The sequence below is a fragment of the Lolium perenne genome, chromosome 5 (assembly GCF_019359855.2).
Source record: "Lolium perenne isolate Kyuss_39 chromosome 5, Kyuss_2.0, whole genome shotgun sequence".
NCBI lineage: Eukaryota > Viridiplantae > Streptophyta > Magnoliopsida > Poales > Poaceae > Lolium > Lolium perenne.
This window is the reverse complement of record NC_067248.2, coordinates 25920808-25938757: the sequence shown is the minus strand read 5'-3', so window position 1 is coordinate 25938757 and position 17950 is coordinate 25920808. Positions and strand designations below refer to the sequence as shown.

General features: G+C 48.4%; 2 protein-coding genes and 1 long non-coding RNA gene across 3 annotated transcripts; 2 read left to right on the top strand and 1 right to left on the bottom strand.

The window, feature by feature from the left end:
- The first annotated feature begins 11067 nt into the window (after window positions 1-11067).
- Window positions 11068-13645, top strand: LOC127304547 (protein DETOXIFICATION 16-like). The gene is made up of 4 exons (XM_051335198.1): window positions 11068-11346; window positions 11431-11975; window positions 13401-13473; window positions 13640-13645. Exons 1-4 carry the CDS (start codon window positions 11068-11070, stop codon window positions 13643-13645), a joined length of 903 nt encoding a protein of 300 aa, XP_051191158.1.
- A 115-nt stretch (window positions 13646-13760) lies between these two features.
- Window positions 13761-15138, top strand: LOC139830976 (uncharacterized). The gene is made up of 4 exons (XR_011744642.1): window positions 13761-13917; window positions 14396-14459; window positions 14762-14829; window positions 14922-15138. It is a non-coding gene; the product is annotated as an uncharacterized lncRNA (long non-coding RNA).
- Window positions 15139-15302: 164 nt separating this feature from the next.
- On the bottom strand, window positions 15303-17606 carry LOC139830070 (cysteine-rich receptor-like protein kinase 10). Its single transcript, XM_071819780.1, has one exon. The coding sequence runs from the start codon at window positions 17604-17606 to the stop codon at window positions 15402-15404; it is 2205 nt and encodes a 734-aa protein (XP_071675881.1). The 3' UTR covers window positions 15303-15401.
- Window positions 17607-17950: the final 344 nt, after the last annotated feature.

The following is a 17950-nucleotide window of genomic DNA, read 5'->3' as shown; positions in this document are numbered from 1 at the left end:
GTATATCCATTAACGATGTGTGGGTCAATGAACCCAACATCATGGATGTTCCTTACTCTGCATTCCTTAATCTTCAATCTGCATGTATAACAGCGGACACAACAATATAGTTAGGACATATATATATATAGTGCAGGCAATATGAACGAGATGGGGTAGAAATAAATCACTTACAGAACGTAGCAACTGATGATAGATTTGTCGAGCTCGCGCAGATTGAAAAGCTGGAACAATTCACTCAGATGAATTTGTACATAGTAATGTTTGAAGTGATGCTCATATCCAACTTCCGCATAAATATAATCTTTGGCGTTTTTATTTTCTATGTAACCCTTGTACCATTTCAGCAGACCTTTCATTTGTGGAGGTAGATCATCTTCCTGCGCAGGCTCGACGAGAGGCCTATTCTTCACATATGTAAGCACTACCTCCTTCACTGGCGCCTCATCAAGGCCTAACAGTTCACGAAGAGTAATACCTAAGTTGGCCGCTTGTTCTCTGGCACTCGTTACAGTCAATCCCTGTGCTGCCGCAGCTTCTATGATATCGGGGGCATCCGGACCGGCGGCTGTCACTATAAGCGGGGCAATCGATTGTTTACTTTGTTCCCCGAGCTGGGCAACTCGTTTCCCGCTTTGTGCACTTTCTAATTCCGCTTTCTCGGCCTCCTCTTTCTTCTCCTTGAACATGCGTGCCTGCTTCTTTAGTTCACGTGCATAGTCGTCAGGCAGATTCTTCGCGGCTTGGGATGGTGTGTTCAAAAATGACTTAGCCCACTTCTTTTGCTCATCAGAAAATACTGGCTTGGGCTCGGGCTCTCTTTTCTTCTTGCAGTCCGTCTTCCATTTCTCATATTCAGCAGTCGCGGCCGCCTCGACTTCCTCGGCACTACGTTCCCAAGGCCTCGTGGGGAGAGGCTTCAGTGATGGCTCCGGTACCTTTGTTATCTTAGGTACATAAGGGTCCGGGTTAATAATCCAGGACTGCTGCTTCTGCTTCTTCGCCGTAGGTGGATTGGGGGGCGGCGTCTGCTTACCCGCCCGGGGCGGACTAGGGGGCGGCGGCTGCTTACCCGCCGGAGGTGAATTGGGGGGCGACGTCGGCTGACGTGAAGGAGGTGTAGGTGAAGCACCACCACCACCACCGCCACTGCCGCCACCACCACCGTAGGGGGGTGGACTTTTTGGCGCCTCGCCTGGAAACTTGATAAACTTCTTTTGCCATAGAATGAACTGGCGCTTGACATCTCCAAGTCTTCTCACCCCTTCAGGTGTAGCAATGTCAATGTCCAGGTCCTCAAACCCTTGGACTATGTCCTCCACCGTGACATGAGCATAGCCATCTTGAATGGGGTTGTTGTGCTGGAGTGCTCCAGGTTTACATGGTAAAGCACTGCCGATGGCTACCTTCATGGACATGTTCCCGATAGGATAATACAGATGACATTCTTTCATCTCCTTTATATCGTCCACGGGGTAGCGAGGAGGTTCTGGTGCAGTAATTTCGACCACCAGAGGCTCCGATGCAGTAATTTCGATCACCACCGGCTCCGGTGCACCAGCCGGTGGGGCCTCCGTGGAAGCCACGCTGCTTCTCCGCTGCTGGCTTCCGAGATCCAATGGATGATCTTCATGCTGCGTCCGAGCTGCATCTCTTTCAGCTACTAGTACACTCACGGTTTTCTTCATCACATCCATTTCCGATGCCAACCGCGCCACAACATCTGCTTCCCGATCCATCTTTCTCTTACGGCTTCTGTAACCGTACGGGTCATCGTTCTGGGGGAACCCTATTTTCCACGGAATGTGCCCCATGCCTCGTACACGTCCTCCGTGTTCAGGATTCCCGAGGGCTTTTGTCAGGGCGTCGTTCTCTCTGTTGAACTTGATCCTCCCCTCTTGAGCATCCCTCATTGCCTCAATAAGCTTTTGGGTGGGTTTAATTATTTTGCCCTGGTAAACACACTCCCCTGTCTCCGGGTTCAGCGATCCCCCATGCCCGTACCACCAGCTTTTGGCCCTTGGGTCCCATCCCTCCGTACCTGGACGGATTCCTCGCGCCCTCAGCTCGTTCTCCATCTTCTCCCACCTAGGCTCCCAAAGGCGATACCCTCCTGGCCCCATAATATGATTGTACTCCTTCTTAGCCGCATTTTCCTTATTTTTTTTCGATATTTGAAGGAACTGCTCCGATTTCTTTTGCTTCACAAATTCTGGCCAATCATATTGCAGTTTCTCATATTGTCCTTTGAAATCCGGAGTCTTGTTCTGCTTGACAAAGTCATGGGTTAGATTTTGCTTGTATTTCCGGAATGCGTCGGACATCTTATGAAGAGCGAACTGTTTGACTAGCCTCCTCCTCTCCTTGTTTTCCTCAATCTTGTTACCCTCCTCATCAAATTTTTGGTATTCCGGAGGTAGAACGAAATGTTCCATAAGCTTGTTGAAGCAATCTTTTTTTGTTCTCTTATCGACAAAAGTGAAACCAAGACGTGCCTTCTTTGGCTGATTCCACTCCTGGACGGTGATCGAGACGTTGTCTCTAACAACGGCTCCGCATTGGCTGACAAACTTGGTGGCGTTCTTGCGGGGCTCCAGCGGCCTGCCAGTTGCTTCCTCGACAACCTCGATGGTGCATGTTTCTCCTGGTTTCATCGTCTTGGTTGTGCCACGCTTTGACGACGTACTCGATTGTTTCGACAATCCGACCGAGGGCTAAAATAAGAAAGAGAGTCGCACGCGTTAGTACACACATATTTATTCAAATCAGTTAGTTTGTATCACCAGAGGCTCAATGTATATATATATACCTCGGCGCCGGAGGTGGTTGCTACTTCCAATTGAAGATCGTCGTTTATCGACGTTTCTTCGGCATCATCTTGCTGACGGCGCCCTTCATCTTCACCCTCAAGGTTCAGATAAGAAGAGATATCATCTTCGTCTTGTCCGGTCGGCACATATAGAATATCGCCGTTTATGATGCCGAAAATATGGTCTTCAGCGTCCGGATCATAGTTCTCCATAATCGGGTCAGCTCTATCGTCCGCCATATGTCAGTCCTGAAAACATGTAGTCAAAACAAATTAATTGTGTATATGCATTATCACATCTCTTCTACATATAAAGAGAGAGGGCGACGAGGGAGGCGAGGGGGGGGGGGGGGGGACGCAGTGACCGCGTGACCGAGATACCGGTGGCGGTGGCGAAAGGGCGGTGGCGAAAGGGCGGTGGCGGTGCCGAGAACACATAACCCTCGCCGCCCCCTCTCGATCCCAAAAAAACACCGCGCGTATACGGAGGGGGCGACGAGCGCTGCCCCCTCCGTATACGCGCGGTGGTTAAGTTATTTTTGTTATTTTAAAAGTGACAAACTTTTGTTAAGTTATTATAAAAGTGACCGAGAGACCGGTGGCGGTGGCGAAATGGCGGTGGCAAAAGGAGGGGGCGAGGAAGGGGTGGGAGAGGGTGTCACGGAAGAGGGAGACGAGGACGAGCGCGTTGGCGTTGGCGCGTTGAATAGAGGTAGCGTTGGCGTTGGCGCGTTGAATAGAGGTAGCGTTGACGGCGTTACATTTTTATGAATAGAGGTAGCGTTGGCGCGTTAGCTGACGTTAGCGTTAGCGCGTTAAGCGGCATCGCCGTTCAAATATAAAACAAAGTGAAATTTTAATTCATTTTTTATTAAGTCAAAATTTTAGTTCATTTTTTATTAAGTCAAAATTTTAGTTCATTTTTTATTAAGTCAATTTTTATTAAGTCAAAATTTTAGTTCATTTTTATTAAGTCAAAATTTTAGTTCTTTTTTTAGACAAAATTTTTAAGTTGTAGTTGTAGTTGCATTTTTACTAGTTTTTAGTTAAAGAAACTTATAGTTACAAAGTAAAAAACAAAAAAACGAAAAAAAATGGGCCAGGTGCCCCTGGCCCCTTTCTCTCTTCCTCTCGTTCTCTGTGGAGCTGGCAACGGTGGCGGCGACGGTACGGCGGTGACGGCGGGCGACAGTACGGCGGCGCGGCGGCAGCGGTGCAACACGGCGAGCGGCGCGCGCGACGGCCCTAGCCGGGCGCCCGGCCCCTCTCTCTCGTCCTCTCTCTCGGCCGGTGAGCGGCGCGCCGCGTGGCGGCGACACAGCGCTGCGTCGACGGTGGCGGCGCGTGGTACGGTGGCGGCGCGCGGAAGTGAGATTTAAGAGGGGGGAGAGGCGCGCGGCGGCGGACGACGGCGACGTACGGCGGCAGCGGGGCGTCGAGCGGCAGCGGAGGCGTCGTCGATCGTCGAGGAGAGCGGCAGCCTGACGGTTCGAGGAAGAAGGAGCGAGTGAACCGCCAGGCCGCCGCGATCTGTTTATATAGGATAGGCCTTTAGTCGCGGTTGGCACGGCCAACCGCGACTAAAGGTCATTTTTCGCCGAATTCGCGTTCCGCGAAAATACCCTTTAGTCGCGGTTGGCCAGACCAACCGCGACTAAAGGTCATTTTCAAAATACTTTTCATTTTCAAAATCTTAAAAATACAAATAATATATCAAAAAATTCAGAAAAATAAAACTAATTCATTTCAAAATGTTAAAAATAGAAATAGTACATCAAAAAATTCAGAAAAATAAAACTAATTCAATTCAAAATGTTAAAAATACAAATAATATATCAAAAAATTCAGAAAAATAGAACTAATTCATTTTCAAAATGTTTAAAATACAAATAATATACCAAAAATATCAGAAAAATAAAACTAATTCAATTCAACATCTTAAAAATACAGATAATATATCAAAAAATTCAGAAAAATAGAAGTAATTCATTTCAAAATGTTTAAAATACAAATAATATATCAAAAAATTTAGAAAAATAAAACTAATTCAATTCAAAATCTTAAAAATACAAATAATATATCAAAAAATTCAGAAAAATAAAACTAATTCAATTCAAAATCAGAAAAATCCAATTTCTTCCCTCAACTATCTTCCTGCCCCCCGCTTCCCCGCCAGTTCTTCCCGGGCACCTCTGTCTTATCCTGCCGACAGCTTTAGTCACGGTTGCACCCTCCAGCCGGGACTAAAGCTTACCCAAACATCCTTATCCCACCGACAGTTTTCATAGATGACACAAAAACCACCTTTAGTCACGGTTGCACCCACCAGCCGGGACTAAAGATTAGATGACCAGCTCTGGATTCCTCATCTTCCCGCCATTTCTTCCCTGTCTTCCCGCCTCTTTCTTCCCGCCTCTTTTTTCCCGCCACTTTCTTCCCGCCTCTTTCTTCCCGCCACTTTCTTCCCGCCTCCTATCTTCCCGCTCCCATTTTTCCCGTCATTTGTCACTACATATAGGTAGCCCGGCTTGGCCAACATTATCACATCTCTACAATCTCTCATCACTCTCTCATGGCTTCCACCGCACCCACTCTAACCTACCAGCAGGTGGAGGAGCTTTGCGCCTCGAACTACCCTTGCCCACCGGGCTACCGCGTCCCCGCCGGCTGGAGCCTAAGCGCCGGTGGCGTGCCGGTCCCTCCCGTCCCTCGTGTACCGCGCGCCGGCGGCCATCACGAACCACTACTACCTCGACCTCACGCCGGAGCAGCGGATGAATCCCCGCTGGCATCCCGATAACCAGCATACTTGGGACGCCTTCTTCATCAATCGGCGTGAGAGGGCGCTCGCCAGGTATGAGGAGGACGGTCTGCCTCCTGGGAACTTCCACGAGGCCGGCCGTCGGCTATGGTGGTACGGCCGGACTCTGCAGAGCGTCATGGACTACATCACGGCCGGCGATATCCCCCGCCTGCGCTACCCTCAGTTCGAGCCACGAGCGCCACCCGACGATAGCGATGACAGCAGCGACGACGACGGCGGCAACTTAGAAGGCGACGACTACCAGTACAACGGCGGCGGCTATGAAGACTACGAGTATGCATATTATACGCCTAGGCAGGAGTATGACTAAATCACTCCAAATTTCATGTATAATCAGTGGTATCTCGAATCATTCGAAAATGGACACCAAACACATCACGGGTAATATAATTCACATGATCCATTCAACAAAGTTTGGTACAATAAATTATTACCACTGTTCAAAAAATCGTCCGATTCAACGATTAATCGCCCGATTAATCCCTATTCAGTGGTCACCGATTAGCTGATAAACTCATTTATCACCCGATTAACTCATTTATCGACCGATTAATCGGCCGATTTGCCTATTAATCGCTAATCGTTAGACGACCGAGTTAACCCCGATAAGCGATTTCCTCAACATTGATTATTACACATCATTTCTTTCCTTGTGTCCCTGCTTGCTTACGATTGTGCCGTATCCATGGAGAATCCTCATCATTTAACTTAATGCTTGGGTCGGTGTTCACTTTGAAGGGCGGAATTTCAGCAAACATATTATAATCTTCTGACATGTCTGTCTTGTCCTCCACTCCCACGATGTTTCTTTTCCCTGAAAGAACAATGTGGCGCTTTGGATCATCGCATGATGTACTGATCGTTTTCTTATCTTTCCGTTACCTCGGTTTGCTACTCATGTCCTTCACATAGAAAACCTGAGCGACATCTTTTGCTAGGACGAATGGTTCGTCAAGGTAACCAAGATTGTTGAAATCCACCATTGTCATTCCGTATTGCTGGTCCACCTTTACCCCACCTCCTGTTAGCTTGAACCATTTGCACCGGAACAAAGGGACCCTAAAGGAGGGTCCATAGTCAAGTTCCCATATCTCCTCTATGTAACCATAATATGTGACCTTTTGCCCATTCTCGGTTGCTGCATCAAAGCGGACACCACTGTTTTGGTTGGTGCTCTTTTTATCTTGGGCGATCGTGTAAAATGTATTCCCATTTATCTCGTACCCTTGGAAAGTCGTTATAGTCGAAGATGGTGTCTTGGCCAACATGTACAGCTGATCTACAACATGATCGTCATTCATTAAATGTTTTCTCAACCAACTGCCGAAAGTCTCCATGTGGGCCTTCCTAATCCAGGATTCAGGCTTCCCAGGGTTGTCCGAGCGTAAAATATTCTTGTGTTTCTCAAAGTACGGAGCCACCAAGCTGGAATTGGTCAGAACTGTGTGGTGTGCTTCAGTCAGAGAATGGCCGTCCATACATATCGTTGATTTCCTTTCGATCGTGCTTTTTCCACTTAGTCTCCCCTCGTGCCGAGATCGAGGAAGACCAATCGGCTTAAGGTCAGGAACAAAGTCAACACAAAACTCAATTACCTCCTCATTTCCATAGCCCTTGGCGATGCTTCCTTCTGGCCTAGCACGGTTACGAACATATTTCTTTAATATTCCCATGAACCTCTCGAAGGGGAACATATTGTGTAGAAATACAGGACCGAGAATGGAAATCTCATCGACTAGGTGAACCAGGAGGTGCGTCATAATATTGAAGAAGGATGGCAGGAACACCAACTCGAAACTGACAAGACATTGGATCACATCGTTCTGTAACCATGGTAGAACTTCTGGATTGATTACCTTCTGAGAGATTGCATTGAGGAATGCACATAGCTTCACAATGGCTACTCGAACATTTTCCGGCAGGAGCCCCCTCAAAGCAATCGGAAGCAATTGCGTCATAATCACGTGGCAGTCGTGAGACTTCAGGTTTTGGAACTTTTTCTCCGCCATGTTTATTATTCCCTTTATATTGGACGAGAATCCAGACGGGACCTTCATACTGCTCAGGCATTCAAAAAAGATGACCTTCTCTTCTTTGGTCAGAGCGTAGCTGGCACGACCTTGAAACCGTTCCGGATGCCGGTCATCAGGGTCTTTCAAACGTTGCTGGTCCTGCCGTGCTTCCTTTGTATCATTTGTCTTCCCATACACGCCCAAGAAGCTTAGGAGGTTCACGCAAATATTCTTCGTAACGTGCATCACGTCGATTGCAGAGCGGACTTCTAGGACTTTCCAATATTCTAGCTCCCAGAATATAGATTTCTTCTTCCACATGGCTGCGTGCCCGTCAGCTCCCTTCGGAACTGATTGTCCGCCAGGACCCTTTCCAAAGATGACTTTCAAATCCTTGACCATATCAAATACCTCAGCACCAGTGTGTTCCGCAGGCTTCGGCCGGTGATCTGCCTTGCCGTTGTAATGCTTGCCTTTCTTTCTTACTGGATGAATTTTCGGAAGAAATCGACGATGCCCAAGGTACACGTTCTTCTTACAATTTGGCAAATGTACACTTTCAGTCTCATGTAAGCAGTGCGTGCATGCATTGTATCCCTTATTTGACAGTCCCGAAAGGTTACTAAGAGCAGGCCAATCGTTGATGGTTACGAAAAGCAACGCTCGTAGGTCAAATTCCTCTTCTTTGTGCTCATCCCACAGACGGACACCATGTCTGCCCCACAGCTGTAAAAGTTCATCAACTAATGGCCTTAGGTACACATCGATGTCGTTGCCGGGTTGCTTCGGACCTTGGATGAGCACTGGCATCATAATGAACTTCCGCTTCATGCACAACCAAGGAGGAAGGTTGTAGATGCATAGAGTCACGGGCCAGGTGCTATGGCTGGAGCTCTGCTCGCCAAAAGGATTCATGCCATCTGTACTTAGACCAAATCTTATGTTCCTTGCGTCAGCTACAAAATCTTTGAACTCTCTGTCGATCTTTCTCCATTGCGTTCCATCTGCGGGGTGTCTCAACTCCCCGTCCGACTTATGCTCCTCTTTGTGCCATCGCAACAACTTGGCATGCTCTTTGTTCCTGAACAGACGTTTCAACCGTGGTATTATAGGAGCATACCACATCACCTTGGCGGGAACCCTCTTCCTGGGTTTCTGGCCCTCAACATCGTCACCAGGGTCATCGCCTCTGATCTTATAACGCAATTCAGTGCATACCGGGCATTCATTCAAATTCTCGTATTCACCGCGGTAGAGGATGCAGTCATTGATGCATGCATGTATCTTCAGAACCTCTAAACCTAGAGGGCAGACAACCTTCTTTGCTTCGTACGTACTGGCGGGCAACTCGTTATTCTTTGGAAACATATTCTTCAACATTTTCAGCAAGTTTTCAAATGCCGAGTCAGCTACACCTGCCTGTGCCTTCCATTTCAGCAAATCCAGTGTGCAGCCCAGCTTTTTCAGACCATCATCGCATCCGGGGTACAGCGCCTTTCTGTGATCCTCTAACATGCGATCCAAATTCTCCCTCTCCTTTTCAGTTTCGCAGCGTCTCCGTGCATCAGCAATGGTCCGACCAAGATCATCAACGGGATCATCACGTGCCTCTTCTTCACCTTCCCCTTCACCTTCCCCTTCACCTTCAGCATCCTCCATGAAAGTATCACCGAAATGAGCAAGATAGCTTTCATCGATGAAATCATCCCCTTCTTCATCTTCTTCCATTATAACCCCTCTTTCTCCATGCTTGGTCCAACAATTATAGCTTGGCATGAAACCGGGCCGAAGCAGGTGCATGTGAACATCTCTTGAGGAAGAGTAACCCTTCTGATTCTTACAGTTAACACATGGATAGATAACAAAACCCCCCTGCTTGTTCGCATTAGCTACTACGAGAAAATCTTTCAAACCCGTAGTGAACTCGCCGGAGAGTCGGTTACCGTACATCCATTGCCGATTCATCTGCATTATTATAATATAAAATATATAATTAACCATCATGCATTTGTTAAACTAACTAGCTACAAACAATATAAATTAAACAATGAACTACACACATGCATATTTTATCAATGACACATGAAAGGTTCAAGTTGCTAACCGCGATCGAGGAGGAAAAAATAAATAAGGAAGCTCAAGTGTGGCTCCAACACTTCATATCATGTTTGTTTCATGCTCTTGGGGCATTTTATCAAACACCTTGTGTGCATAAGAGGAACCAAAAGTAAACCTACACCCCCTTGTGAAGCTTGTGAAGAGAAGTGGCACCAAATGGCTAAGTGCTGTGAGTTGAGACCCTTTTATAGGGATGGGCCTTTAGTCCCGGTTGGGCCAACCGCGACTAAAACCCCTCACGTGCACCAGCTGGCCACCGAGCGCCCTGGGCCCAGGCCTTTGGTCGCGGTTCGCCTCCCGAACCGCGATTAAAGACTCCATTAGTCGCGGTTCCTATAGTTTCGCGACTAATGGGGCTGGACGGAAGCCTGTTTTTCTACCAGTGGTGGGCGGACACGGCAAGCCATGGCGCGAGGTGGTGGCGGGCAGCAGCGGCTCAGCTCCGTGCAGCGGCCGGAAGAGCAGCAATGAGCGGCCCGAAGAGCAGCTAGCACCTCCTAGCTCCACACAAGCTAGCAGCAGGTGTGCGGCACGGTGGCCTGGTTGCATGCGCAGCAACGCGCACGCGGCCGCGTCCGGCCACGCTGCCTGGTCCTGCGATCGGCTCCTCCCGCGCTCGGCTCTACCTTGTGCGCGATCGTTCTCGTCTAATCCCCAAGCTCGCGGCTGTAGCCAGGAGCGCAGGTGGCGGCCACGTGGGGAGATCTAGGTAGCATCGCAGATAGTTCTTGTGAAGAAGATGATGATTTTCCGAATATTTTTTCAGCTTTAGTTTATAGGTCTGTTCTGCGCCAGCCGTTTTACGATCCGTAAATACGTTTTCGGAAGACTGAACTTGAGTTTTTGGGTTTGCATTTTTACGGGCTCTCCTAGAGATGCTCTAATGCCCTAGCGAAGATACCTGATGCTTTCTGTCCGTCTGTCATAGGATACCATGATTCAACCACTCCATTACATACTAAGTATTTTTCGTCATAGCACATACTAAGTATTTTTCGTCAAGGTGGCATACTGCACGTGTAGAAATATCATGATTTGTATTTGTCATAGCATAGCATGATTCAATCGCATTACGTGGTGTGCTAACCAGTGGCGATCTTGCAGCCCATAGATCGAGATATAAATGAACGGTCTATCCCCAAGGTCAGCTCTGGAAAACTATCTATAAGCTCACAGCCGCTACTAGAAAATGGCTACTCCTGCATCACGCCGATGCTCCAATCCTTCCACGTCATCGATCGTCGTCCTCTCTGCACCCTTTCCCAGTCGACATTCTCTAGGCTCTCCATTGCAGAAATCCGTGGATGGACAACATGGAGCCTAGCACTGGCGCAACCCCACTTCAGGATCAGGCGCTGGCCGTGCAGTCGGCTGGTGCGGCCGACGGGCCGTGCCAACGGCAGCTCGCCGTGGCAGAGGCGAAGCGTTTACTGCGGCTCGGTGGGCCGATCATCATCAGCTGCCTCCTGATGAACCTCCTTAACGTGGTGTCCATCATGGTCGTCGGTCACCTCGGCGAGGTCCGCCTGGCCGGCGTGTCCCTGGCTATTTCCTTAGCCAACGTCACCGGATACATTGTCCTCGTACGTACGTCTATCTAACTACTCGATGCTCATCATATTCTCCGTGATTGAGAAATCTGTGTGCCTGGTTGCGTGTGCGTGCAGACCGGCATGGCGACGGCGCTGGACACGCTGTGCGGGCAAGCGTTCGGCGCGGGGCAGCACGGCCTCCTCTGCATCTACACGCAGCGCACGATGGTCGTGCTCGCGCTGGCCTGCGTCCCAATCGTCGCCGTCTGGGCTAACGCCACCCGGATCCTGGTGTTCCTCGGCCAGGACCGGGCCATCGCGGCGGTGGCCGGCGAGTTCACCCGATGGCTGATCCCGTCGCTCGGGGCGTACGTGCCGCTGCTCTGCCACGTGCGCTTCCTGCAGGCGCAGAGCCTCGTGCTGCCCATCACGGCTAGCTCCGTCGTCGCCGTGCTCTGCCACGTTCCCGTGTGCTGGGCCATGGTGTACAAGACCGGCATGGGGAGCAACGGTGCCGCGGTAAGCTACACTATCTCCTGCGGTGTCAGCGTGGCCATCTTGGCGCTGTACGTGAGGCTTTCCAGCAGGTGCGAGAACACATGGACTGGATTCTCCGTGCAGGCATTCAAGGGTCTAGGCCAGATCGCCAAGCTCGCCCTGCCATCGGCCATGATGATCTGGTGAGACAATTCTCTGCTGATCACCGTCTAGGAAGTGGAGAGCGGCATTTCTACCATGCACGCTCTCTCACATCCACATTATATGAAATATAATTTAGAACCACAAGTTCAATATATGAACTGTTTCAATATTTGGGTTCCAAATGAGGATAGCTTCAAAAACAAGTCTAATATTAAATATATTTTGACAATATTTGAAATTTAACTCTTAAAACTTGGTGAAACTTAAAAAAATTAATGACACCGGGTGATTTTTTGTTGTTGAAACAGTTTTTCTACGTGTTTCAAAATCCGTTCATCATAGTTATAAAATAACTCGCAATTTCCTTGGAGGTCAAACCATAAAATATATTTATGAAAACAAAACGAAAGTCAACTTTTGGTCATTAAATTCTAGTAAAAGTTCACTTTCGGTCCTAGAACTCCCGTTTGGTTCAAGATGAACCTTGAACTCTTGCAATCATTTTCTTTTAGTCCTTATCCCGGTTGGGCCAGGAAAATACCTGTCGCGGGTGGCCAAAAACTGAAGGCAACGGTGCAAGGTAGAGAGGTAGAATGATGCTGATAGGTAAACCAAGCAGTCATTCGTGGCGCAACGCTTCAAGTGAACTGGGAGAGGGAGAAACCGAGCGAGGCACACATGGGTTCTACTTTTTTTTTGCGTTAAGATGTTGTGTTCCACATCTCAGTTAGTTTGTGTTTGGTCTTGTTAAAAATCAATTCGGTTGGTTGACCATTTCTTCTTTCCACGTTAGCGATTTCCTCAACTTCTTCAAAAAGAGATGAAAAGTGGATTATTCTGAGAGTTCAAGGTCTGTTTTAAACTAAAAATAATTATTGGAACAAAAAGTGAACTTTCCAAAAAAAAATCAAGGACAAGAAGTGGACTTTCTTCTGAAAACAATGCAAACATCAAAATTCGAGTTCAAATGATAAGGGAAGCAGACAATGGTTACATTAAAACTATGGTGCCCCTATCTCAGGTTTCATTGGATTTCATCAGGTTTCAAAATCCATCATGGCGTTTCATTGTGTTTCAAAATTCTGGTTCCAAATATGTCAAATAACCTATTTTGGGCTTGTTTACAAGATATCTTCAAAAAAAATACACATGTTCAAACCATTTTTTAATTTGATAATTCTTCCAACAGTTACAACCGTTTTAAAAATAGGATTGACATTTAAGTAGGTGTAGTAGTGGATGGGAGAAAGAGAACCATTGTGTGAGTCATTTGCATGGAAAAAGGGAGCAGATATTTTTTTGCATATCCAAATCTCAACACAACCACACACAATGGAAGGTGCATGCATGCACCCTAGTGTACATGCTAGAAGTGTATTTATCCTAGGAAGTGTCCATCTACGTTTATACATACAACTAGTCTGACACTCTGACCTAATAGTATGAATTTACTGTACATGAAGCCTGGAGTGGTGGTCATTTGAAATTCTTATATTTCTATCTGGACTTCTACCAAATCCAGAGCTTGAGACATCGGTTATATTAAGTGGTCCAAGTGGTTATATTAAGCACAAGATAATCTCTATAGGCATAGGATTCATCGTACTATCCATCTACAATATCATTTGCCAATTAGTCAGTGCAGCTTTTGCGTTTTTAGTATATGTTCTATCAATCTGTTCAACCATGATACTCAATGTAGCGCTAGCCTAATAAAATTATAGGCAATGTTAAGTTGGTTCAAGTTTTTGTTTTATGAACTGGTGGTTTTAGTTTACTAATTGTGCTAGATTTGGTTTAATATTTTCTGCAGAAGTTCAATGCTTCATTGAGCTGTGTGCAATTCCTATCAGTGGTTTACTGGTTTTTTATATTCTGACACTTAACTTGTACATCAGATTTGATGGTGCAGTTCCAGAGCCACGTAAGGGAATAAGAAGTGGGCATGTGCCTGGGAGCAAATGCGTTCCTTTTCCTCAGGTTGAAATTTGCAATTATGTAGTCCGTTTTGTGCTGTTCTTTAGAACGTGATGTTTTGGTACAACTTGCGATGTTGTTATTTGTTGTCTGTGCTTACAAATATGGTAATTGGTATATCTTGTACATATTTCACAATATTCTACCTAATATATGATACAGTTTAGCTTATTTTGAATATGATTTATTAAAGTAAATGTTTGTTTACTTCTAGTTACTGTATGCCTTCTTAGAGTCTGTACCAGTCAAATATTGTTAAGGTTTGACCATCTATAAAGAAAAGTACACTTCCATAATGTATAAAACTTTTGTGTATGGCAACATATTTTCAATGAAACTGTTGGTCGAAGTATCTATGTCCAAATTGACTTGTATTATGACACAGTATTAATGTTGTACAAGCCTAAGTCTATTACCTAGCATGTTAGATTTGGTTGGTGGGGCAATGAAGGGTTGCTAAGTCTTGTTTGACTTTTCTCAGGTGCTTGACAGTTCACAAAAGCTATTACCTGCAGATGAGCTCCGTAAACGATTTGAACAAGAAGGTACTTCGTTATCCATGGAGATTTTCTGATTTTTTTTCCCTGCTGAATGCTCTCCAGTAGTAAGGCCGTGTTTGTTTTGATTGGAATATAAAGCTTGCTGATGGGGATCGAGGCCCACCCAGTAAAATCTAATAACTTCATGTATCTCAAATTAATAAGACTAGGAAGATTTGTTATATAATTGAATATGGTCTTACTGCCACCCTTATTTATTTTCCTAGCGGTATTTAATGTAGAAATAGAATTATGGTCGTAGCCATTCCAATATTTTTAATCATTACTCTGGTGTGATCTGAAATCAGGTATATCACTTGATCAACCCCTTGTGACCTCTTGTGGAACTGGTGTGACAGCATGTGTATTAGCTCTGGTAAGGCTATCTCTGGAACTTCAGAAGCGGGGTTTCCTTTGCTGATGCTAAATTGTTTTGCTAAACCAGTAAGTCCTATGTTGTCATGTCAGGGTCTTCATCGCCTCGGCAGAACCGATGTTGCAGTATATGATGGATCATGGACTGAATGGGGTGCTCACCCTGACACGCCGGTTGCTACTGCTGTTTAGACTTATGTGCAGTTCATGGGGGACCATCTAATGTACTTGCGCTTTACCCCTATTCTATGGAAGAGGGCAGAAGGCAAAGGAAACTGAAGAGGTATGCTGGGGAAACGACGCCGTTCGGCGTTTTACAATTATCAAAACGGAGAAATGTGGAATATATGTTATGTAAATCAATACTCTCTTAGGGTCTCTTCTCTGTGCCCAGGCAATAATATATGACATAACGTTCCACTTCAAGGTTACATATTTTGGAATTTCTGCTGTTGTATTCTGTAACTTGTGTAAATTAAATTCTGTATTACTATCGCCTCTACAGATAGTCAAAAATAAATTTGATGCTACTGCTAATCTGGTCGATAGAGAAAAGGCCCATCGATCTGCTTCTCATTTCAGCAAGGAGGACGTTTCAGTCAAGCTTGCTGATACATTGGTGCCGGCGCTGCTGCTGCTGCTGACGCCTGTTACAACCGAAGATGTTCCAGTGGCGCCTGTTACAACCGAAGATGTTCCAGTGGTGCTGCTGCCACCGGTCACAGCCGAAGATGTGTAAGTGAAAGCACCAACCTGTGGCATGAAGGTCGCCACAGGCATCCTCTCCGGTAGGCTCGGCAGCGGTGCCTCAAAGCGCAGCACGTTGATGGCCTGCCTGATCGACGGCCTCAGGCTCCGATCGGGGTGAGCGCACCAGAGCCCGACGATCAACACACACTCCATCTCCTTGCCGACAAACTCTCCTTCCAGCCGCTCATCGGCGGCCTCAAGGATCGTTCCCCTGCCGTACCAGTCCCAGACCCATTGAGCCAGGTGGATCATGTTGTCGTCCTTGTGCTGAGCCTTCACCAGAGGCGGCATGCCGCAGGCGATCTCAAGGAGGACCACGCCGAAACCGTAGACGTCTGATTCGGTGTTTGTCTTGCCGGTCATCATGCATTCCGGGTCCATGTACCCCATGGTGCCGGCGAGCACCGTGGTGTGCGAAACTCGGCCATGGTCGACGAGCCTGGCGAGCCCAAAGTCACCGAGCTTGGCGGCGAAGGAGCCGTCCAGCATGATGTTGCTAGGTTTGATGTCCCTGTGCAGGACGCACTGCTCCCAGTCCTGGTGAAGGTACAGAAGGGCAGAGCCCAGTCCCAGCACAATCTCATGCCTGGCCGGCCATGGCAGCACGTGAGCATTGTTGCCACCATACAGGTGTGTGTCGAGGCTGCCGTTGGGCATCAGCTCGTAGACGAGGAGGAGCTCGCCGCCGCCGTGGCACCAGCCGATGAGCTGCACCAGGTTCCTGTGCCGGAGCCGGCTTATGATCCTCACCTCGGAGGCGTACTCCTTCCTCCCCTGCTTGGAGCCCTTTGAGACTCTCTTGATTGCCACCTCGATGTTGGATTCCTTGAGGTGTCCTCTGTACACCGAGCCGAATCCTCCTTCCCCGAGCTTCTTCTCGTCTGAGAAGTTGTCGGTGGCGATGGCCAGCTCGCCATAGCGGAACCGCTTTGGCCCGGTCCCTCTCTCGAAGTCGTCCTCCATGGCTGGGTCGTCGCCGTCAAAGAAGCTGGCCTCTTCCAGCTGCTGCTCCCTTTCCCCCTCAAGGATTCTAGCTTGCTTTCGGCGCCGCCGTCGTAGGGAAATACAAATCAAGGAGCCCAGTAGGATCACGAACGCTACAGAGCCAACAGAGAGGCCAATCACAAGCCCTGTTCTTGAAGATGTTGGCGGCGGCGGTGGCGTTTCAGGCTGTGAAGATGACGACGGCGGTGGTGGTGGCTGCAACGGTTCAGGCGGTGGCGGTGGCGTTTCAGGCTGTGAAGATGACGACGGCGGTGGTGGTGGCTGCAACGGTTCAGGCGGCAGGGTGATGTCGAAGGCGCCAATCTGGTAGCGCAGATAGCAGCTGTATGCCTTGACGGCGCCGGCGGACTGGTTCTGGAACAGCTCCGGCAGCTTGCCAACCACGGAGGAGAGGCACCGGCTGCACTCGCTAGCGTTGAGGTCCCTCGTGCACTGCCCCAGCCCGTACACCTGCCACGACGCGTCGTACGCCGTGCTTCCGTTGGCGATCCGCGACGGTGTCCCGGCGGCGCGCCCCGTGAGGTCGTTCGTCAGCTGTAGCCACGGCCCGTCCATGGTGTCCTGGTCGATCGGGAAGGACGCGCTGTAATTCACGTAGAAGGCCACGCCGAGGTCGGCTATCCCGGCGAAGGGCGGCGCCGGCTTATACTGGAGCACGCACGCGTCGTACGCCGCGTTCACGTTCCGGCTTCCGGGGCACACCGTCGTGATCCAGGGGGGAGCACCAGTGAGGCACTCCCGGCACTGCGTTGCGTTGCGGTCGGCGTAGCACATGATGAGTCCGAAGACCTGGTCGGGCGCTTCGCCGACCGTGTCGTTGTAGAACCAGCCGTTGCTTAGCGATGCCGCAGGGAAGCGTTCGAGCAGCTGGTCCAGGTTCTTCTGGTACTGGCTGCCACCAGTGTAGTTATCTGCCTTCGAGCAAGAAGGGTTGAACGGATCGTATGTGCCCTGAGCGACCACCGCGGCATAGAGAGTGGCGATGGTGGTGAGGAGCAGAGGGAGACGCCGGAACGAAGCCATCGACGCTGGCTGGCCGGTGATCGGACGCCGACGATCGAGTGGTTTGTTTTGTGAATACCTTGCGCGCCTTTGGGGCCTATTTGTTGCATCGGCGACTTCACGGCTTCACCTACCTCGCTGTGGTATGGTTGCAGAATGTGCAAATCAATATTGACAACTTGGAAAAGTTAGATCATCCCTTGCTCACAATGTGTGTTAAGAAATATAATCTGTCGTTGGATTGTTAGGATTGCAATGACACCTCCAACGCATGAAAAAATAAACACTAGGGGTGACATTTTGGTGTTTTATCAAGGCGGATTTCTTTTTAGTGAGAGCCAATGTTTGCGTCAGTAGTGAGACAT